The sequence below is a fragment of the Notothenia coriiceps genome, unplaced genomic scaffold (genome assembly GCF_000735185.1).
Source record: "Notothenia coriiceps isolate Sejong01 unplaced genomic scaffold, NC01 NC01_scaffold00033176, whole genome shotgun sequence".
Lineage (NCBI taxonomy): Eukaryota > Metazoa > Chordata > Actinopteri > Perciformes > Nototheniidae > Notothenia > Notothenia coriiceps.
Window position 1 is genome coordinate 58,442 of NW_011365877.1, and position 21,627 is coordinate 80,068.

The following is a 21,627-nucleotide window of genomic DNA, read 5'->3' on the forward strand; positions in this document are numbered from 1 at the left end:
TGACCCACAACCCCGCCCGCCCTCCCCTCCCTGAGTCAATACAGACGAAACTACCCGACAAGCATCTCCTCCCCCCCTCGCCGCCAACACGCCTCACCGGCGAGACTGGTCTACTCTCCTATCGGGTCGACCACAAGCACAAGCGTCACGACAGACGACAACAAATAACTGAGAACACAGGAAACAAACAAGCATACACTATAAGAAGTACACAGGCAACACCGACCAACCACACCTCAAAAAACACATGCACCACAAAACAAGCACAAAGAAATCAAAAGAAATATCATCACTAACTAAAAATAATAATGATGTAATAAGGTAAAGATACAGATGCATGTCGTCCGAACTTATTCGTTTAATAATAACCCACCAACAACCCAGCACATTCATCCTTCTACACCCCCCTTGCCTCGCTAAAATCCGTAAAAAATACGAGTGTTACCCTACCACATCAAGCGCGTAGAATCTCCAAGCACCAACTCAATCCCTTTCTCGCACCACCCTCATTATCATCACACAGAAACACAACAACACCAAATAAGCGACATGGAATCCCATCACCCCCACTACCCGCCCTGAAGCACACATGACTAGCAGCCACACACCCCACCCACCACACACCGCCCCGCCCCACCCATACTACCCACCGACATTCATAAAACCTAAAAAATACCTAGCTTGATCAATCCGTCTTATAGGACCAAACAATCACACAACCACATACACTCCAACCCACAGTCATACCACTAAATGTGTTCAGCGTATCAAGTGGATATATGTACACACACCCTACATTCTTTTGCGAAAAAGCATACGATGCCTTCACACCTCAGTGCGGGGGGACGGAGAGCAGGAAGCGGAGGGGACCAGCGTCATGTTGCGGACATGATTGTTACAGTGGATGACGGGAGGGGGTGGGGTTGTCGAAAGTCAAAGATGAATCCTTGATAGTGGGCCAAATTTGAGCCCCGAGCACGAGGGAGGAGATGACAGGTCCACGGTGCCGACAAGATCAAGCGAGATCGATGGCCAAATGCGAGTCACTAATTCTGCTGGGTCTCCCCAGACCCAACGCCAAATTTATACAACCTTTTTTTTTTAGAGACCTCAGACTGTGGCAAAATGTAGAAAATCAGTTTGTAGTTGTTGATATAGCTGCTGTGGAAGAAGCCTTGTTCCGATATAAAAACTAGAGCGTGAGTTATTGTTAATATTGAATTTGAAACGGGTCCACTGGAGACCCGAACACAACAACTAAGGGTTAACTAAACAGCGCCTTCTGCCTTTTCACAGCACAATGGGTCTAAGTGTATCCCTGCTCATGCTGCCCTCTGTCTCTCACACCACAGTGTCAGGGTGGAGTCTGCGCAGTCTTCTCCATCACAGCTCCTTGCGCTGCAGCGTCCTCAGGCTCTCAGCTGTCCCAGGCGCGCGCGTTCCCCAGCTCCTCCAGTACCTGACCCAGCTCCTGGTTCACACCTCTCGCTGCGCTGCGGCCTCGCTGCAGCTCATGCTCAGGACTCTCCTCCTTCTGACGAAACTCTTCCAGGGACGACCTGGTAATTCATTAATAACCGGTGGAGTTCAATCAAACACCTACATTGAAAATGAGGGGCTGCATGTGGTGAATGTGGCACTTGACGTACTTTGCAGGACTTGGTGTACTCTTCTAAGCTTGCTCTGCTCTGCGTGTGAGATCCTGCAGCTGAGTCTGGTTGCCCTGATGGCAGCCTACGACAGACGATGTTTCAAGAGTGGTAACAATTAGGCATCTATAATATCTTTTTTATTCCTGTGTTTCCCGGTGCGCTGCAGGGTTTCCTCTAAAAAGCCACTGTACCAGAGTTCCAGTAGATAAATTTTTTGGCCGTCAAAATGTCCGTTAAAGTTTAAATCTTCCGGACAAAATTTGAAAAGGCCGGTCAAAAGGTCTTTGTTATTTATTGAGCTTTAAAACAAATTGATATGATTTGATATTAAACAAACTAATTATAGTAGATTAACTACATTATTCAAAAGTGTAACTTCCAATAACACAGGAATAATAAACGGAGCGCTCTCTCCCTTAGACTTAGACAAGAATAGTCAATTCTAATGTTAACACTTAATGTGGAGAAAAAGATGTCCTGTATTAGAGCTTTCGGCTACCAAGCCCCGTTCCTCTGGAATCAACTTCCAGTGACGATTAGGGAGGCAGACAGTGTCCACACATTTAAGAGTAGGTTAAAGACTTTCCTCTTTAGTACAGCGTACAGTTCAGACTGGTTTTAAAAACCCCTTTTATACATCCTCATGGACCCTTCGTTTTATAGAATTGTATTTATTGTACTCTAACTGTATTTGTGTCATTGTGTTATGTTCCTTTTTAAATTGGTATTTTCACATTGATCTTGTAAGATACGTTTGTTGTTTTACATGGCCAATTGTGTTTGTTGACTTGTGAAGCCCTCTGAGGCAAATAGGATTTGTGATTTTGGGCTATATAAATAAACTTGAATTGAATGGCTTTTGGAGACGTTTACATTTCAAAACAACTTATAGTGTTGCTTCCATACAGTATATTTACATGCTGACTTATACGTCAATATCAACCTTCTCCTTGGCTGGTGATTATCCTCAACAGAACTGTTTTTGTTTTTTCAGATTCAGATGAAAAAGAGTTTGAAGATGACGCTTTGTTACAAGTCCTTCGCAAGCAGAGAAAATGGGTAAAGGAGCAGATCAGGTAAAATGATCATCTTAAATGTAATTGTTCAGTCATGTAAGATTATGTTCCTAGGAAGATGCTCATTTGAAAAATAATTTGAAAATGAGGCTCTTCTAATGTTATAAGAATCCTCAAAACAGAGCACCCCAAATTCCAGAAAAATAATCTACTGTATTTTTCCTTTCAGTGATGTGGACTCTATATTAAATGAATTCCAGGACGAGCGAGAAGTAACTTGACCACTGACAAGAAAACACATGTATGCCTTTTTTATTTTATAAAGAAATACAATTTATTTTTGAAAACATATTTCCACATTAAAGATTTTGGAGATGTTTTTGTGTGCATCATTAATAACAATAACAATACAGGGATCTTCTTTACAAAAGTTGCGCACATTGAACTATGAACGCAGAATATTTACAAAGACTGGTTCTTTTAAACATCGTGTAAGATTGATGAGTAATAGCAGAGCGGTATATACAAACCTAAGAGAGCAGGGAATATTAGAACAGCACCAGGAACAACACATGGGCGTTTTGGCACGTGCATGCATGAGTGTTGCTGTGACTGAAGGAGCCCTCAAGTTATTTCTGTATGAGTGTGTTTTCTTAAAGGCTTATGTCGCACTTATTTTCATACATGGTGAAGACGGCAGAAATGTTAGTGTTTGGTATTATAAGGCATTATGTCGGTATGCCGGAGTCCTCTGTTTGCAGCATCGGTGCAGAAATAATAAGGATGCCTTCTGGAGAGACCGCTGACTCCAAAGCCATGGTGTCCACTCCCTTTGGGATTCGGTAGCGACGGTTGAACTGCCGTGTTGAAACTCCTGCACCATCCTTCAAAGAGCACAATGAATTCAAGTTTTGAGGATCTTAAATATTGTTAACAAACCTCCCTAAAACTTACTATGTTCCACCCAGAATACTAACCTTCTTTTCTTCATGCTTTCCTTGCACTTCCACAAAGTCTCCTGTCACTTTGACCAGGAGGTCCTCTGGGTTGAAGAGCTTGACATCAACTTGAACTCTAAAACCGTTGTTGTCACAGTTCACCTACCAATAAAGGTGTAAACACTTGTTAATATTTAGAAATAAATATGTTTTAGCATAGTCAATACACCCAAAAGCCCTTTTTTGCTATCGTGCATTAAACCTAAAGGATATTTGAGTGTGAAAGTTGTTTTTGACCTTGGAAACAATTAAAACATATTCATTTTATATATTTTTCTCAAAAGCATCTCAGGAGAGGTTGAAAAGCTACTTGGTGGATATACTTTTCAACAAAAAAGGAAAATAACTTATTGAATAAGTTGGTTAATTGTTATTTGGTATTACTAAATATATGTTTCAATATTGTTGTGTGTCCATGCAATTATATTGTTCTTAAACAGTTAATAAACCATACTAACAGCTGTAGTAAGTTTAAATAACCTACCTCTGCAGAGCTGGTTTTATCACTCTCTGGAATCAGTAATTTTGGAGACCATTGATAATTTCCATAAATCCCATTCAGCCGAGGAATAAGAGGTGGTAAAACCTTCTCCCATGGGATACCACCATCTGGCAGAGAGGGTGGCAGAATGAAGTCCATCTCTAATCAGTAGGAAGAGAACGTGTTTAAAAAGGAGAGTTGACTTCCCAGCACTTGAGGCTACAAACAACTCTGACCACAGCTAAGCTTACCTCTTCTTAAATTATCTGACCAAAAGAGTGTGCAAGCAGGAAAGGACGCCCCGTGTTTCACTGCGTGTGTTCCCGTGTCAGTCCTAAAAGAGGTACTGCGAGTACAGATGATGCCCTGGTGCGCCCGTCTGTCTGACCCTTTATATATACAGTCTATGGACTGACCCCAAGCTGCTCGCTCACGGGATGCTTGACGTGTCTGACAGCTTCGGTGTTTGTTTTATACTGGAGTCGCATACACAGTGGGGGCACCTTGCCTCTGTTATGTTCCGGATGCGTACCCTTGGGTGTTGAGGCGGGGCCATATAGGATAAGGGTGGTGTACTTTATTGTTTTGGGAGTGACGCAGCTGTTGCGAGTTTACGGCAATTAACGTGTTATTCCCTGTTAACAATATTGTAGTCTGAAGTGTATTCCTAGGGTTTATGAAACAGAAACAAACTGTTTAAGTTTTCTTATGACTTACAGAGTTGTGAAATACATGCTCAAGGTCTGTTGTCAAGGAAGGTTTATCCAAAAATAAGTTCAAAAGGGATGTTGTTGACCCCTCGTGAGCTGATGTCAGACAGACAGTGACAGCAGGGACGTCCCTAACACATGCCTGAGCGCGTGTGCTTTCACCCCATCCATCACTCTGTGTGAAAGAACTTGTGAGGTCATTTACCTAAGTAAATGTAGTAATGTCACAGTACTGTCATACAAATACAACTCCTGCACTCAATAAAATAAGCTAAATGTACTTAGAAGTATCAAAAGTAAATGTCCTCATAATGCGGAAAATGTGCTCCTGTGGGTATAATATGGTGTATTCATATTAGCACTTTAAGTCAGTATGGGGCCTAGACCACACTAATCTATAATACATCAAATATTATAAGCTTATTTTTAATGTTTTATGTAGAGATGATCTGAAATGTAACTAGCTGTCAAATAAATGCAGTGAAGTAGTATCAAAAGTGTTTTGAATACAAAATAACATGAAATGAAAGCCTCTCAAAATTGAACTTGAGTAGTACTTGAGTAAAAATTCTTAGTAACTTTCCATCACTCCACACATGAAATGATGTCCTTAAAAGGGTTCATTAGTTTACTCCTCGTAAATCAGTGTTATTAAGGAACTCCCTGCATCATAAAAGTACGTGCTGATACTCCTGACTTGTTCCTGGCACATTCCGAGTGAATTTATCAGAGCACATGTTCTCCCTGTTAGTAATGTGGAACCTGTCACTTAAGCTTTGACTGGAGTGACTAAAAATGGCCCCGATCATGTTATGACTCACATAGGATGACAGGGAAGTGGCGACATTTGGAGAGATTAAGTTATTGGGTTTCACAACAGGCGCCAGACTTTAGGAGCCTTCCGTAACAATGCAAAACATTGGGAGTATATAAAGGAGATAATAGCTCATGATGAGTCCCCCAACATTAAGTCCATAATAGATCCCAGAAGAATAATGATATTCCAATATGATAATGAAGGTCTAACAAATACAGTATGGTATAGACATTGGAGGTTGGAGGCATTATGGACTTTTGTTTTTATTTATCATTTCATACACAAGTAAAAATTGTTTGGGTTTCACAAACACACACAGACATTAAACTCTACTATAAAACAAGAAAAGATATTAGTGAGCTCACTTGAAAAAATAACCCAAAGAATGTTGTCAAATGCCTGGCAAGCACAAAAAACTGACTTCGAATCCTACGGTATTTATATTTTAAAGACATAGTTGGATTGATTTTGTTCACATGATTCAGCCATTACATCTCTCTCCGGGAACCAGACAAATCATCAGAATATTTCACTGTTAAAGAAGAGAAAATTCCTTGGTCCATTATAATGGATCATTAGTTATTTGACAAAAATGTTTTAAGGAATGCCCAGAGGAATTGTAAAGGACAGGTAATCTCCCACCTCCCCCCACTCTGCTCTGTAGTGCTGGAAAATCGTAATCCACGTGGTGAGCACTGTGACCCAAAACAGCAACCCCAGTCCTGACCGCTTCACATCTAGAGGAAAAACACACAAGAGACAGGTATGTCATTTCATGCAGGAGTTTGCCTTAAATTGTCTATAATAAAACAATTCTCAGGAAATTGCAAATATTACTTGAAAATGAAAACTGTTATATATCAACGGGGTTACCAGTTCAAGTTTGGCAAATATTCAATTTCTCAATACAAAAAACTACAAAGACATTCAGTCATAATTGCTGATTTGAACAAAACTCAAATGTAAAGTTATGCATATTATGTTTTACTTAATAGGCTTACAATTAAGGATAGCAATTATTTCAACAATATATAATAACTTATATCACACATCGCGTCGTGTTTTTTAAGAGTTCCACTGTAAACAAAATCCATATGTTCTTAGAAATGTAAGATCTCATCTATGTGGATTCAATAATAAATTACATTTTTAAATAAAATAGGAAATATTATTTTGACAGTCATCCCATCTCATCATGATTAACAGACCAGAACATATATTGTGACTTTATTCTTTCAATTTGACCAAGATAGAACAAAAAAGCATACATAGTGTAAATTGTGTGTAAACAATTAGGTAAGAAAACGTACTCTGGGATTTTACTGGAGGTTCTAACTATATGTAATGAATGAATAATCCTCAGGTTTTAAAGTAGTGGTTCTGATACTTACATGTTTGGATCTGGAGCTGTTCAGTATACACAGGCTTTAAAAATGCCTCTTTAAAGAACCAAACAACATTCACCAGCCACAGGAATGGTAGAAAAGCAAAGCCAGCTGAGAAGAAGAAGATGGAAAAAAACAACATCAATGACAATACAACGGCATATTACCACTTAATATTTACAAAAATGTGCTTAAATGCTCATGCTTAGAATCGAGTGAAATTTTGAACGTATTGAGGCATGTGTGTAGCATGTAACAGTGAAGATAGAATATAAAATGGTTTGCATCGACACTTCTCCGGTCCTGGCATTCATGTTTATGTATTCTTACCTAAATAATATTTGCGGCATAGGCCGAGTTTCTCGTCATTGGGCACTCGTTCCAGGTTCATGGTGAAATTGTGTGGATTCTATATCAGGGAAAAAAATAGTTAAGAGTGCAGAACCAGAAAGACGGGAACACTTTAGTTAAAATATGATACTGGTAATTTTGAAAACAAGATCGTCTACTTTGAAATACATGATAAGAGCTAAATGATCTTTACACAATTGTATAACATTGAAACAATAAAGCAGTATGCTGATTGCATTGTTTGTCACATGACTTCACCCAAGGCTACCGTTAGCATTAGCTGAGCAATGTAGCATTATGTAGTTCCGACTGTTGCAAACAGTAGCAGTAACTTACAAGACCTTACTGACCTTACTCTCAAGGTCCTGGACAATGTCATTTAAAAAAGATGTACATGTGACTAGAATGTTGTACTTTTGTGTGATTATTTACCTGATATTAGTAAGGCCAAAAAAGCCAGAGAATCGTCGCTACTTAACTAAATAGGAACAACAACCAAACACTTCCTCTTTCTTCTTCTGATGCGCATTCTTCTTCTTCTTCTTCTTTCTTTTTCTTTTTAGTCAAGTCTCTGCTTAACTCCTCTGTATACCGCCACCTACTGTACCGGGAGGTGTGCTTCACAATCTGGTCATACTCGATCGTAAAATAAATTCAATAATTCAATAAATAACGTTTTTATTTATTAATGTAAAGATGATTACTCAACTTTCTAAAATCTTCCTCATAGCCGTATTTATTGTAGTGCATGCTTCCTTTTATTTTTCATCATCAGCTTCTTCTGGTGACAATACAGATGCACACTGCCATCTGCTGTGTTGCAATGTCTTTAAAACCAACTTTTTCACTCTAATTCTCTGCATCTATATCCCATTCCCTCTGTCAGATGGTTGTTATTGTTATACTGCCATGGTAAATTAAGACTAAGCTATCCTTGCAAGTATAGGCCATGTCAATGTTACCATTTAATTCATATTTAATTTAAAGTGTGGCCTTCTTTTTATAGTTTACTATCATAGGAACACTTTTAAATAAACAAATGGCATTTCTAAATACTGAATAGTTGATTTTCAGCAATCCAAAATGTATTAGCTATTTGATTCTTGAAAGTTCACATTGCCCCCTTTGTTGAAACTGGGTTGATGTATTTAATTAACTAATCGGTTCTTTAAGGCACACACTTTGTTTTCATATGCTGGTGAATTTTGAAGGCTTGGGCTGGTTAAACCATGTAGACTGCAAGAAAATAAATAACCAAAATACACAACAGTGTCGATAGACTTGTCTTAAATCCACTAGAAGGTTTTTATAAATATATCGTTTTAAAAAAAGTTGCAATACAAACATTATGTCTTAATTTAATTAATCAACATGCAATTCCTCAAATAGAAATATATGTGTAGTGAAGTGACATAATCTGATATGTGAAATATACACATTTCTGAATGGAAATCTGAACAACAATCACCACTAGAGGTCAACCCACCCCTCCTATTGGAGCCTCGATGTAAAAACTCACTTTCCCATACATCATTGCGCGCGCGCCCCCCCTCCCATCTCGCGCCTTCCCTCTTGTCTCTCCTCGAACTGCTAGCTGTCGGTGTGTGTTGTTGTTGAAGCAATGATGGCGGCAGCGGGATGCGGATCAGCAACCGCGGCTGCCGTAGGAGGCCCAGGTGGAACCGCTACGGCCAGAGGTCGCTTCCCCGGTCGGCCTTGGTCGTCACGCAGTCGTTTGCGCTCAGAGAAGCGATGGCAACTTGGACGATCAGGCTCAGAAGCTGATGATGTGACTAACGGAGGGCCAAGGCCCGCAAACCTGGTCCTTTCGTTAAACGATGACCAGTCTCACTTGCGCTTACTTGGGATAGAGGCGGGCCACCAGACCCTTGGCCAGGCTGGATACAGCTCTAGTGGGAGTGAGGAGGTGAGGTCCCAAACCGAACCAGGAGTCAGTACCTTTATTTCATCTTCTCATATTTTGTGTGATTGTTATATGTGCAAGTATGCGTGTTTTTCAAAGCAGTGTGACTGTTTAGCACCATGGAGAAATGTCAACATCTCTTAGCTAAGCTAGCTTTAGCTTTAAGCTTGGTAAGCTAACATTACATGCTAACTACGGTTAGCATAGTGCTGCTTTCCATGACATTTAAAGAACAGCCGCAACACAAAATACCACTTCAGCAAAGCAGCTGAGTAGTTACATTAACACTGTTTCCCCAATTGCATAATGTAGGTTAAAACATTAGTCTGCAAACACGAATAGAGTATGCTTTTAAAATTCCTATGAGTAAGAAGGCAAATTCGTAAACAATGATTGCACTTATTTTATTTATGGCCCGCTCGTTATCGGGCCAGAGTAGCAGCTAGCTAACAGTAGCGAACACAAAGAACGGGAGAGCTAGCGTCTCTCTACACTGCACAGCGGCTAACGGCTAACTGCTCTGTTTTCATACGCTATCCTGATGCGGACACTTTTATCTGCTTCACTAGTTTAAATAAGACATTACACACACATAGTCTATGACCCATTTGCAATGCTTCACTTTACCATGCGATAAACCATCAGAAAACTAAGTTGTGATTTCGTTAGCTTTTCTGCAGGCACAAGTTTAAATGCTCTCGAGAGGAGGAGGTGGCGGCTAATTGTTAGCTGATGTTACCAAACACGACAGGTTTGAATGGTGGTGCAGAAGTGTGCAAAGCCAGTTGCACCTTTGTTGTTATAACTGAAAGCGCCCCACTATTACACTTTTAGCGTTTGTAGTTCGTGTATACTACTGATTCATAACAGTGGATTGGTTTGTAGGCTCTTAGGTCACAGCTGCCAGCATGAGGGAGATGTATAGTACTTGGAGGGAATCGTAATTACAGACCTACCCTTTCCCTACAGTTGCTTGTAGGTAGTGTAGGTGTTCGTTTGTGAGCTATGAAAAGGTTGTAGAGTTTTAATCTTGAATCGGGTGGTAATTGATATAGATGCCATGTAAATGCGTTTCTGGCTGTTTCCAACACAGAACGTATTTATGTTTAGTGTATGAAATTAATCACAATATTTGTTTGAATATGAACAAATTAAAAGCATTTTCTGTAATTGATAATGTTGCTGTCAAGTCTTAACTAAATGATTATTTGAGAAAGCCTTTTACTAATATGCTAACATAACATACATATTGAACTATCAGAGACATTTGCTTTGACCTACAGTGTAGTGGACACAATTAATGTAATGCTCTTGAAAGATCTAGTGTTAAAAAAAGCATTTTAGTCATTGTGTTTTGCTGACAGTTTGACAGCCCCAAGAAGAGTGGTGTTTCTTTGCTCCAAGTGTTAATTATCTATTTTTACTTTTTAAGGGGGACGACTTCAGAGGATTTGAAGCTGAGAAAAAACGTTCCAAAGGATCTGTATGTTCACGACAAAACCCTTCCAAAGGTAAAAATAAAGTAGAGCACAAGACATACTATTTGTTGTAGTTATTTAATAACACAATACATTATATGTTTTTCTTCTATTCATTGTTTTGCATACACTTCAGGAGCCATGGATTTAGTAATATTCAACATTGTCTGTTTTGTAGGGGATGCTGTCAGCACCAAGTCTAAACGACAAAGTGAGAAGCTACCGCTTAAAACACCAGAGGTGGAGGCCACACCTGATGATGTAAAGGATGTCAAATCTTTGGAGGAAACAAAAAACGTATCGCCTGAAACAGAGCCTGACAAGGATTACAGGAAAGGTTCAAAAGGAAAAAACCCTATGGATCGACTGTCAACTAAAAGAGGAGCCTCATCAGCATCACCCAGGATTACTATAAAGTTGGTGGCTAAAAAGAAAATCAAAAGCGTTACAGAGCCTCTAAAAAAGTTTGCAAAGAAGTTGAGGATAAAAGGAATCCAGGATCAGCCTAAAGCCAAGGAGATTCAGGGTGACCAGATTTCAAGTGCTCATGTCAAATTAAAAACTGAACAGCATGAGGATAAACAAGGCACAGAAGATAAAGGAGGAGGGGCTTTACCTACAAGAAGGCGTGGGAGATCTGCTTCAAAGACATCTGAGCCTGTCTCCCAGCCTAGCGCCAAAGTTGTGGTTGATGACCAAAAATTGAAAGAGAAAAAATCAGCCGATAAATTCGACACTGTTAAGGAGAGCATCACTATGGAGCCAAAAACAAATGCAAAGAAATTAAAGCATAAGGAAATAGTGACAGAGCAAGTTTCCGAAGTTAATCAACAAATCACTCGTAGGAGCAATAGAGTCTTTAACCCACTCACTAAAAAAGCATCAGAGATAGCAGCTGAACCAGAGAGTCTGAGTAAAAGTGATACACTGCTGGGTGAGTCAAAGCCAGAAGTTTCTCCAACAGGGGAGACCAAACCATCAATGAGAAGTGACGGACGAAGGCAAAGCAGAAGGCTGAATAAGGATGTAACAGTGACAGAAAACCATGGATCACGACAATCCAGTGACAGTTTGCCTTTAAAAAGCGAGGATACATGGGTCCCAAGTTTCAAGTTGATGAAGGTCAGAAACCCAAAATATGATGCGCAAGCCAGTAAGAACAACTCGACTCGAAAGAAAAAACACCGAAAGAAGTTTATCTGGACTTTAACATTAGTGAAGGGAGAAGGTCCAACCCAGGGTGCTGTAAACACCGTTAAAGTAACAGAGAAGACCGTTAGTGAAGTAGTTAATTCTGCTATTTGTGACCCCATTGTCGACAAGAGTTTAGAGACGGTGGATCAGAAATCAAAACTGGATAACTCGGCCCCACAAGAGAGCAAAAGCTTAGATAATGATGATAAGGGATCCCAAATCAAGGCTGAAGTGTCAACTGAGGATCATTCCACTCTACAAGCGGAAGTTGAAGTGGACCAAGTACATGAAACACCTTCACAAGACATTTCTAAAATGGATAGCGGGAAAGTTCCACCTCTTCAGATCAAAAAGGTCTCTTCTCCTGGGAAACATAAAAGTTCAAAGCCGTCCTTTTTAATTCAGCAAGTTAGCCCTGTATCTGAGAAGAAAGAGGATGCTCCGAAAGATCCAAGTGAGGGTAATGAGGATAAATCATCATGTGCGGTTACTGAAGTCAGCCCAACTAGAAGACTAAGGAGAAGGACATTAAGCCTTGATTCACCACAACCAAAGTCTGTTGCTCATAAGCCAGTGACCACTCAGAAAAGGAGGCTTAGAACGAGACCGAAGGACAAAGATACGCCACAGGTGCAGGTTGAAGATTCCGCTCAGGCTTCAGCTGAAGATTCCCACTCACACGGTCTTCCCAAAGACTCTTTTCAGGATTTGGCTGGCCAGCCCTCAGAGGTGACCAGTGAAAACACCACGGAAGTTCCTGATAAGGAGACCTCAAAGGTCGCTGACGATTCCTCACAGGTGCCAGTTGAAGTTTCTCAGCAGAAGGTGGAGGATCAGGTCGGACCGCAGATGAAAGAGGCCAAACCATTCCCTTTGCCTTCCAAACCTAGGAAATGTAGAAATAATAAACTAGGGAAAAAGAGATCAGTTAAAAGGAAGAAGGCTATTGTCTCTCCTGAACCTGCAGTCAGCACAGAATTGAGTATCACAGAGTCTGTGCTAAAGGATGACACTCAGCCTGTAGCAACAGAAGTAAGCCAGTCCCAGACAAAAGATTGCGCCTTGCCTGAGTCAAAACAGGACTCTGTGGAAGAAGAGCAGATACAGCCTTTGGTAAAAGAAGAAACCGACATTCAATTGATAGATAGTCAACCATCTTTGGTGGCAGAAAGTCAAAGACGTGATCCAAAAAAACGACGCTCAAAAAGGAAATCTCGCAGAAAAGTTAAAAAGCGACGTAAACATTTGATTGGGCAGCGTCAGAAACACAGGCACAGAAACACAGATGGGAAGTTTGCTCCACTTAAATTCTCTGAAAGTCGGAGATTTGTTGAGGGGGGCGGTGACTTTTCCTCCCCCTCATCAACCCTGAGCTCCAAACTTATTGGAGTGCAAAAAAGGTGCAAACGAAGACCTTCAGGCCTTCATTTTATTGGGTCCAAAAGGCCAAGACCACGGTCTAAAATAATTTCTAAACTGATGGAATTTGGCCTTGACAGTGATAGTGTGAAGCAGGAAGAAACAGACACATTGGTTGATGGGGGACATGCAGATGCTGTAGATGCCCAGCCCGGTAAATCAAAGTTTGCTAAAAACATCAAGCACTTCATTATGCCTGTGGTTAGTGCCAGATCCTCAAGAGTGATCAAGACTCCGCAAAGGTTTATGGATGACGCTGGAATGTCTGTATTGCCTCGAAGAAACTCGCCAAAGAAGGGTTTACAACTAGGCTTGCCAATGCGACCGGGAAAGAGGCGAGATGATTCCACGGACAGATCAATATCCCCAATCCTGCCGATTGACGAGGAGGACATATTGAGTGAAGCTCAGTTGGATGTTGATCTGTTTTCAGCTCAGGACCTGGAGGACGACATTGATATAGCTGAAAGCCTTTTTTCTGAGAGAAAAAGGGGCAAAAATCAAAAGAAGTCTCTTTTAAAGAACTCTTCTTTCAAGTGGCATGTGCCAGAAGAATTAAGTGAAGATGCGTATACACTGGACCAAACGTCAGAGGACAAATGTGAGGATCTGTTTTTATCTACAAAAGTTGATAAGCCAACAGAACGATCATCTGACCTCCTGGGTGCCCCTAAAAAGAAAAGTTCCCATAAGTTGAATAAACAAGCTGCTCATCTCAAGATTTATCAAAGGCCAAAGAAGGCACACACAGGACTTCCCAAAAGCAAACACCCGACAGAGACAGATAGTGTGAGCAAACCTGTTCAGCCTCCCGTTGATTTAGCCGAAGGACTTGATGATGAAGCCATGAGCATCAGCCTGAGACAACGGAATACAAACGCAGGGAAGGCCAAATCCAAGCTCAAGATAGAAGACCTCGACTCTCCTGGAGTGGTGAGGAAAGTCTCTGTTTGTGTCAGGTCCACAAACTCAAAGACGCTTGTTCTACAGCACTGTAAAGAGGAGGATACTGCAGGGACTACCTCCCTCCACTCAGGTAAGCAACATCATTTAAAAAGCATCAGATAATTACATTATTTTTTATTTAAGCCTATATTTGTTTTCTGACTTTTAACTGTACCAGAAAATGACATAAATGACTGTTGTTTCTTCAGGAGATCAGACCGCAGACGATGGATCTGTGGAGAAGGGATCCTCCCAAAGAGCGCGCCTCACTGGTGCAAATAAAAGAATGTTCAATCTCCTCAGAAAAGCCAAGGTCCAGCTCATTAAGATTGACCAGCAGAAACAGCTCAAGTCAACAGGGGTAAGGTCATTTTGTCTTTGTAGACTTCAATTGTTTATTATTAGATAACATCTATGTAAAAGAACCTTGTGTGGATGACGGAAATATCAACAAATGATAATATGAGAGGGGATTTCAATGGTTTTCTGATGCTTATATTGATACCATTTTTGTGTCTGTTAACCCTGTAGCTGTTGTCTGGCCCGACTGGCGCCAGGTCTCGAGATGGGACCAATAAGAGACAAAGGAGAAAGCAGAGGATTCCGCTTGATTCTGGTGTTTCAGTCAAGACAGAGCCATCTCAAGGACAAGTAAGTGTACGGATCAATATACCTGATAAGGCAGAAATCTTAAATCCGTCTCTAGGATTAAGGCTTTATTGTTTTTAATCATCTGCTCTAGTTGTAAACTAGACCAAAGCAAACACGCTCTGCTCAGTGTACTTTACTGAAATATATTCCTAATGATTTTGTAAAAGAAGTAATCTGTTGATTCCAGCTTGTTTACATCAGTGCGTCTTTATCTTCTTTTTAATTCTCCAGCCGCAGCTCATTTCCCCGGTCTGCCAGGAGTTCCGTAGAGCAGGAGGTCCACGTATCAAACACGTGTGTCGTGCTGCATCCGTGGTGCTGGGGCAGCCTCGTGCCTTGGTACCGGACGACATTCCCAGACTGAGCGCCTTGCCTCTGCACGAAAGAACTGGCATTTCTCCTTCAGCCATCCTTAAAGGTAGGTGTAAACTGATTGACTCATTACACATGCTCATCATACTTCTTTCAACTTGAATGTGACGAATTGTTGGCAGAAGCAACTGTAGTGGTAGACCAGAAGATAGTATTTTGGAGTAGTAGAGAAACTTAATTTCTTTAGCAGAATGAGTTGAAATTGAATCATTTATGATCAGTGTTGTATAAGTGCTGTTGATATTCTGTTCTATTCTATTCAAGAAAAGACAAGACAATTTTGAAGGACAAGATATGGGTCACGCGTTGTAAATCAATGTCTTAATCAAAGTGAATGTCTTTTGTTGTTGCAGATGTTGGGTCTCCCTCTGAATCAGACAGTCCTGGGCTGTCAGATCAAAAGGTCACCAAGGTCAAGAAGCAGTCGAATTTTGTGAAGAGGAAAGGACTCGGGCCTTTCGGGTACCGCTCTCGGAGGTGTGGAACATGCAAAGGCTGCAACCACGAGGACGATTGCGGCCGGTGCATGAACTGTCTCGACAAACCCAAGTTTGGTGGTCCCAACACCAAGCGGCAGTGTTGCGTGTAAGTTGACCTATATTTAATTCTTCATTGAAATAGATTTCATCTGAGTGTTTCAAAATAATTGACAATGTGTTGTTTTTCTATCAACAGATACAAGAGATGTGATCAAATTGAAGAGAGAAAAGCACGCAGATTAAGTGGAAGAACGGCACCCAAAGGTATTTTTTCACTTAATGTGCAAGCTTTGTGTTGATATAATACTGTCATAGCCTTCAGCGTGTCAGTTTAATGCCATGTCTCTTTTTCTGAAGGGGCTTCTAAGCGACGGCGACCCTCCTTCAGCGGAGGTCATTCGAGTAATGAAGAAGGTATTGAGGGTGCTGCAGACTCACCATCTGGTCTCCATGGCGACGGCCACAGTCCATCTGTAAGGAAGCAGCCAAAGCGTGTTGTGAAACCCCGCGTCTACTTCGACCTGGTGGACTACGACTCTGATCTAGATGACAAAGCATTCTCCAGCTCTACCTCGCCTGCCAGGAAAAGAGGCACAGGATCCCGTTTCAATCAAGGTAGAGTAACATTCAGGAACCAGATGGCATGGATGCTTTATTCATAATCCACATTATTATTTCTATTATAAACACCAAAGATAGAAGGTATTAACTGACATATATTGTAGAGCTGTAGTCTTTACAATCACCTTTCTTTAAATGTTATTATTTTCACTAGTTAGAGTATGAAGCATGCAAATCTGCCTTTAAAAAAAAAAAATTGTTTTGTTTTTCTCTTGCCCTCTAAAGACTTTGTGTCATTGGATGGAATCCTTGGAGACATTTCAGATGAAGAAATCAGACATCGGAAGTCCAGTTCACACCGCGTATCATCTGTTCGGCGCAAACCTGAGAAGGTGAGACATTAGTCATTTTTGCTGGTGCTAATGCTATGGTTGGATTACGAAACTTGCACGTGTCTTTGATTTGCTCTGTAAAACAATAAGTGTGGAAAAGCGTGTGCTGTCCAGAAGGGGTATACAATGTTGATTAGTCGTCATTTATAGCGTATTCCAAAAAGACAGCAACCTACAAATTGTGTCTCTTAGAACTCTTAAACTGCAGCTTTTCACCGAGTGAGGTGCAAGTCATCTACACATTTCTGCATCCGAGGACACATTTGACGGCTCGGCTGCTTACAGGAACACGCAAGCATGAACACATCACACCTATTCTGGCTTCCTGTCCATTTTAGAGTTCAATTTAAGATGTTATTGTTTGTTTTCAAATCGCTTGATCGACGGGTGACCCGCAAAAAAGGTGATTCGCGGGTGGTATTTTTTCAAACACTTTTTTCCGAGTTCGGTTCTGGGTAAAACAAAGATGATGCGGGTCGGGTCGCGGGTGTTGCATAATAAATATATTTAAATAATAATAATTTAGTTTAATGTTTAAATCCTCAGACCTCTCCCTCGCGGGACCGTGCATAATCATAACCTCTGCAGCGCATCAATCTGCTTCTTAGCGCGCGACATTCTGAATGGCTGAGGTGAAGCTCTCTAGCGGAGAATACAGCATTTTCCAACACTTCCTCAAGAGCGAAATCCAACGTCTGGGAGGCTTTTGGTGTCCTCCTAGATGGAGAAAATAACCAACATCCCACGCTTTTTGAGAGAAATATGCAACTGCGTGTGTTAATAATTGCACGTTTTCACTGCTCATATATATATGCGGGTTCGGGTCGGGTTGCGGATCCTGTGCCGACGGGTCGGGTCGGGTTGCGGAACTAATTGGCAATATGTGCGGGTAGCGGGGCGGGTTCGGTATTGCACGTCGCGGGGCGGGAGCGGGTCTTGAAAATCAGACCCGTGCAGGACTCTGCTCTGTACATCTCCGACCTCCTAAAGGTGTACACCCCCTCAAGGGCCAAAGCCCTTGAGGGGGTGTACACCTTTAGGAGGTCGGAGATGTACAGAGCAGAGTCCTGCACGGGTCTGATTTTCAAGACCCGCTCCCGCCCCGCGACGTGCANTTCCGCGGGGTGGGGGAGCCGGGGGCTCGGATCCTTGTCACTTTTTCATACCTGATGAGTTTGCATCCCTGTATGTTAAAAAGCCTCAGTCACCTTAATTAATGTAATAAAAACATGTCAGGTCAGTAACACTCAAAGCTAAATGTGCAATACCATGTTCAGCTATGTTACTATTTATAATGTTATTGTTGTTACATCAGAAGATGTACATACCTGCATGTGCCATCCAACCTCTGCAGCTCATCCAGAATGCAGCGACTCGTCTGGTCTTCAACCTTCCTAAATGTTCCCACACCACGCCGCTCCTCCGCTCCCTTCACTGGCTTCCGGTAACTGCTAGAATCCACTTCAAGACACTGGTACTTGCGTACCATGCTGTGAATGGATCTGGCCCTTCCTACATCCAGGACATGGTTAAACCATACACCGCAGCACGTGCACTCCGCTCTGCATCAGCCAAACGGCTCGCTGCACCCACACTGCGAGGGGGACCCAAGTTCCCATCACCAAAAACACGTGGGTTTGCTATCCTGGCTCCAAAATGGTGGAATGAGCTCCCCATTGAAATCAGGACAGCAGAAAGCCTACACATCTTCCGGCGCAGACTGAAAACTCATCTCTTTCGACTCCACTTCGAGCAATAAAAAAAGAAAAAAGAAAAAAAAGAAAAACTACTTATATACTACAGTAACTAAGCACTTATATACTAATAAAGGGCTGGCTTATCTAAAACCAGTTGAGTAGCACTTGAAATGTTTTAGCTCTATGAAACCTGATTACGTACTTATATGATTCTCTTTTCTTCAAGTCTGTATCTTCTTGGTCGAATGCACTTATTGTAAGTCCCTTTGGATAAAAGCGTCAGCTAAATGCAATGCAATGTAATGTAATGTATGCACCCACACTCACTAAAGTACATTTGTTACATGTGTCGACAATAAGTAGTAGATTCTTGTGAGCTGTGTGCAGGTGTTAGTGGTCAGGGTACCCCTGGTGCTCAGAGTGTACCTCCATTCTGCTCCATGCTCTCCTTCAGGCTGCCCAGCAGCTCTTTAGCCTCGGCTGCAGAGTCTTCATTATTAGCATCTTGATCAACATTCCTCACAGTATCCTCCTAGAAGATACAAATGGAATTTTACGTCCATTATTTGTGTTTTGTTAACACTAGCACAGGTTTGTTTGCCTGAGGAGAAGCTCACCAGTTGTGCGATGGTTTGAGAGATGGTGTCCTTCAGTGTGATGTGATGGAGTTTATAGTGTTCACAGATCTGTCTGGACACCAAGCTCTTCCCCACCGCAGGAGGACCCAGCACACACACACGGATGGGCTGCAGAAAACACACTAACACCAGTCATCATCAAATCAAAGCAAGCTTTATTTATATAGCACCTTTCATACACAGTGCTAACACAAAGTGCTTCAAAGAAACACACAGACAATTCACAAATAGAAACAATACTAACTCCCCCTTCCAGGTTAATAATCAGTATAACACATAGCTTTGCGATTAAAACAAATATATATAGATGTATATATATGTATCAATACATACTGTATATACATACATATACACACACTAAAAGAAGAATACAAAACAATTCAGTTAAAAGCAAATTAAAAAGGTGGGTCTATAGTTTGCTCCTAAAAGTATGAGTGCTCTGCTGCCTCAGGCCCTCGTCTGGGGGTTATTCCACAGTCGTGGGCCGTGATAATAAAAAGACGCCTCACCATGGGTCTTTGTATTCACTTTTGGTATGATTAAAAGACCAGTACCAGAAGACCTGAGGGTTCTAGAGGGCACAGAGGTTAAAAGCAAATCCGATAAATAGCTAGGTCCAAGACCATTCAGAGCTTTAAAAACCAATACAGGTATTTTCAACATCATGTACAACTTTGGTCTTCTGCTGCCTGTCTGCTTCAGTACGTACCAATAGTCCCCTGCTCTGCTGATACTCCTCCACCACCAGCTCCATGTTCTCCACCAGACCTGACTCACACAGCCAATTGATGGAGAACAGCTCCTTCAGGTGGACCGCCTCCATACGCAGGTTGACCAGCAAGGAATCCATTTCCATGACCTGTGAAGACCAAATCACATTTCAACAGAGCTTAAAGGAATCATATCACAGCTGGGTAAATATGCTCTTTCACTATAACCTTTCTTGGTTGAATTACAAGATATCATTCTCATGTCTGTGTGTACTGAACCCAGAGTCCTGCACGGGTCTGATTTTCAAGACCCGCTCCCGCCCCGTACCCGCGACGTGCAACACCGAACCCGCCCCGCTACCCGCACATATTACCAATTAGTTCCGCAACCCGACCCGACCCGTCGGCAGAAGAGCTGCAAACCGATCCGAACCCGCATATATATATGAGCAGTGAAAACGTGCAATTATTAACACACGCAGTTGCATATTTGTCTCAAAAAGCGTGGGATTTTGGTTATTTTCTCCATCTAGGATGACACCAAAAGCCTCCCAGACGTTGGATTTCGCTCTTGAGGAAGTGTTATTGAAAATGCTGTATTCTCCGCTAGAGAGCTTCACTTCAGCCATTTCGAATGTAGCACGCTCATTAGCAGTTCGATGCGCTGCGGAGGTTATGATTATGCGCGGCCCCGCGGGGGAGAGGTCTGAGGATTTAAACATTCAACTAAATTATTATTATTTTATTATATTTTATTATGCAACACCCACGACCCGACCCGCATCATCTTTGTTTTACCCAGAACCGAACCAGGAAAAAAGCGTTTGAAAAAATACCACCCGCGAATCACTTTTTTTGCGGGTCATACCCGACCCGATGCAGGACTCTGAGAACAGTCAGGATGTGGTTAGTAGGCTTGGGCGGTATCATTTTTTTCATACCGTCATACCTTGCTGACATCATACCGTGGTATACGGTATATGACGGTATGACTTGGGTCGACTTGAGCGAGGTGGCGTTCGGCGGCAAATAGATGTTTCGAACGGTATATTATATGTTCGGTGTAAAATGCAGCCCGAGCCGGTAGACGCTCGCAAAGTGCCGCGACATGCGCGCAAGTGCAAAACAAGGGCTGCATACATGACACATTGTGCAAATGGCACATTTTGAGATCGGATACAGGACGCGTTTGTAGATGTCCGACGTTGTTTCCATTGTGAGCTAAGTTAATAACTATATCATCATACATAAACATTTTCCGGGCAGTAAATGCTGACTTATTGAATAAAGTTTGCTATATTCACTAACTAGTTTGGCCAATATATATTCCGGTGCATTTGTTAAAAACCTTTATTCCATTTTGATTCATTGGATTACTCGCGGGGTCTGAATGTTTAGCACGTAATGCTTTCGGGTTTTTAAAACCAGTCGACCTCCAGCTAAAAACCATCAACCAGTTGCATAGATTAAAAAATGTCCAACACTCACTCACCCATCTTAAACATTCCCCAAGAATGCTCTGTCTCTCGTTGTGACTGGGTGAAATCATGGCGACGAGTAAACCCAAATAGTCCCAAACAGGCGCAGAGCATTTTTCTTTTTTACTAGTTGTCGATTCAGGGGCCGGCGAAATGCTACCGTCCATCTTGCTCAGCTCAACCTCTTTGTGCTGAGCTCTGAGAAGCGGAAAGACGGACTGCCCTCCCTGCCCTCTGCATGGCGCGTGCTGTGCATTACAACCAATGATCGTCCCTATC

The 21,627-nt window shown here is 41.8% G+C and overlaps 4 protein-coding genes across 10 annotated transcripts in view; 2 read left to right on the forward strand and 2 right to left on the reverse strand.

Moving 5' to 3' along the window:
- The window catches only part of proser3 (proline and serine rich 3), an 8,687-nt gene extending 5,642 nt beyond the window's left edge, over window positions 1–3,045 (forward strand). For 4 of the 5 annotated variants that reach the window (XM_010789672.1, XM_010789671.1, XM_010789670.1 and 1 more), the window contains 2 exons: window positions 2,647–2,728; window positions 2,898–3,045. In XM_010789672.1, the coding sequence (XP_010787974.1) occupies window positions 2,647–2,728; window positions 2,898–2,949 (134 nt within the window). In that variant the 3' untranslated portion in view covers window positions 2,950–3,045. The remainder of the gene's footprint in view (window positions 1–2,646; window positions 2,729–2,897) is intronic. The other variant, XM_010789674.1, reaches the window with a different exon arrangement.
- hspb6 (heat shock protein, alpha-crystallin-related, b6) lies at window positions 2,966–4,616 on the reverse strand. 2 transcript variants are annotated; one of them, XM_010789668.1, is made up of 4 exons: window positions 4,399–4,616; window positions 4,151–4,308; window positions 3,646–3,768; window positions 2,966–3,552 (listed from the first exon to the last, which is right to left on the reverse strand). In XM_010789668.1, the coding sequence occupies exons 2-4, from the start codon at window positions 4,304–4,306 to the stop codon at window positions 3,397–3,399; spliced, it is 435 nt and encodes a 144-aa protein (XP_010787970.1). In that variant the 5' UTR covers window positions 4,307–4,308; window positions 4,399–4,616; the 3' UTR covers window positions 2,966–3,396. The 2 variants fall into 2 exon arrangements, with proteins under 2 accessions (XP_010787970.1, XP_010787971.1); XM_010789669.1 differs by having other exon boundaries at window positions 4,151–4,616.
- A 1,296-nt stretch (window positions 4,617–5,912) lies between these two features.
- Window positions 5,913–7,993, reverse strand: psenen (presenilin enhancer, gamma-secretase subunit). The gene is made up of 4 exons (XM_010789676.1): window positions 7,843–7,993; window positions 7,390–7,468; window positions 7,066–7,170; window positions 5,913–6,411 (listed from the first exon to the last, which is right to left on the reverse strand). The coding sequence occupies exons 2-4, from the start codon at window positions 7,448–7,450 to the stop codon at window positions 6,272–6,274; spliced, it is 306 nt and encodes a 101-aa protein (XP_010787978.1). The 5' UTR covers window positions 7,451–7,468; window positions 7,843–7,993; the 3' UTR covers window positions 5,913–6,271.
- Window positions 7,994–8,967: 974 nt separating this feature from the next.
- kmt2bb (lysine (K)-specific methyltransferase 2Bb) overlaps window positions 8,968–21,627 on the forward strand; it is a 28,816-nt gene continuing 16,156 nt past the window's right edge. The window contains exons 1-10 of one of the 2 annotated variants that reach the window (XM_010789680.1): window positions 8,968–9,361; window positions 10,767–10,845; window positions 10,991–14,461; window positions 14,580–14,731; window positions 14,902–15,021; window positions 15,253–15,439; window positions 15,747–15,978; window positions 16,069–16,136; window positions 16,230–16,487; window positions 16,719–16,825. In XM_010789680.1, the coding sequence (XP_010787982.1) occupies window positions 9,032–9,361; window positions 10,767–10,845; window positions 10,991–14,461; window positions 14,580–14,731; window positions 14,902–15,021; window positions 15,253–15,439; window positions 15,747–15,978; window positions 16,069–16,136; window positions 16,230–16,487; window positions 16,719–16,825 (5,004 nt within the window). In that variant the 5' untranslated portion in view covers window positions 8,968–9,031. The remainder of the gene's footprint in view (window positions 9,362–10,766; window positions 10,846–10,990; window positions 14,462–14,579; window positions 14,732–14,901; window positions 15,022–15,252; window positions 15,440–15,746; window positions 15,979–16,068; window positions 16,137–16,229; window positions 16,488–16,718; window positions 16,826–21,627) is intronic. The other variant, XM_010789681.1, reaches the window with a different exon arrangement.

Bases quoted from the DNA above. Each gene is read 5' to 3' on its own strand.
- psenen (XM_010789676.1), bottom strand. From the start codon at position 7,450: ATGAACCTGGAACGAGTGCCCAATGACGAGAAACTCGGCCTATGCCGC. The intron at 7,171-7,389 runs GTAAGAATACAT...TCTTCTTCTCAG, and splicing joins ATGCCGCAAATATTATTTAG to CTGGCTTTGCTTTTCTACCA. The intron at 6,412-7,065 runs GTAAGTATCAGA...TTTTTCCTCTAG, and splicing joins ACAGCTCCAGATCCAAACAT to ATGTGAAGCGGTCAGGACTG.
- hspb6 (XM_010789668.1), bottom strand. From the start codon at position 4,306: ATGGACTTCATTCTGCCACCCTCTCTGCCAGATGGTGGTATCCCATGG. The intron at 3,769-4,150 runs GTAGGTTATTTA...CTTTATTGGTAG, and splicing joins ATAAAACCAGCTCTGCAGAG to GTGAACTGTGACAACAACGG. The intron at 3,553-3,645 runs GTTAGTATTCTG...TGCTCTTTGAAG, and splicing joins GAAAGCATGAAGAAAAGAAG to GATGGTGCAGGAGTTTCAAC.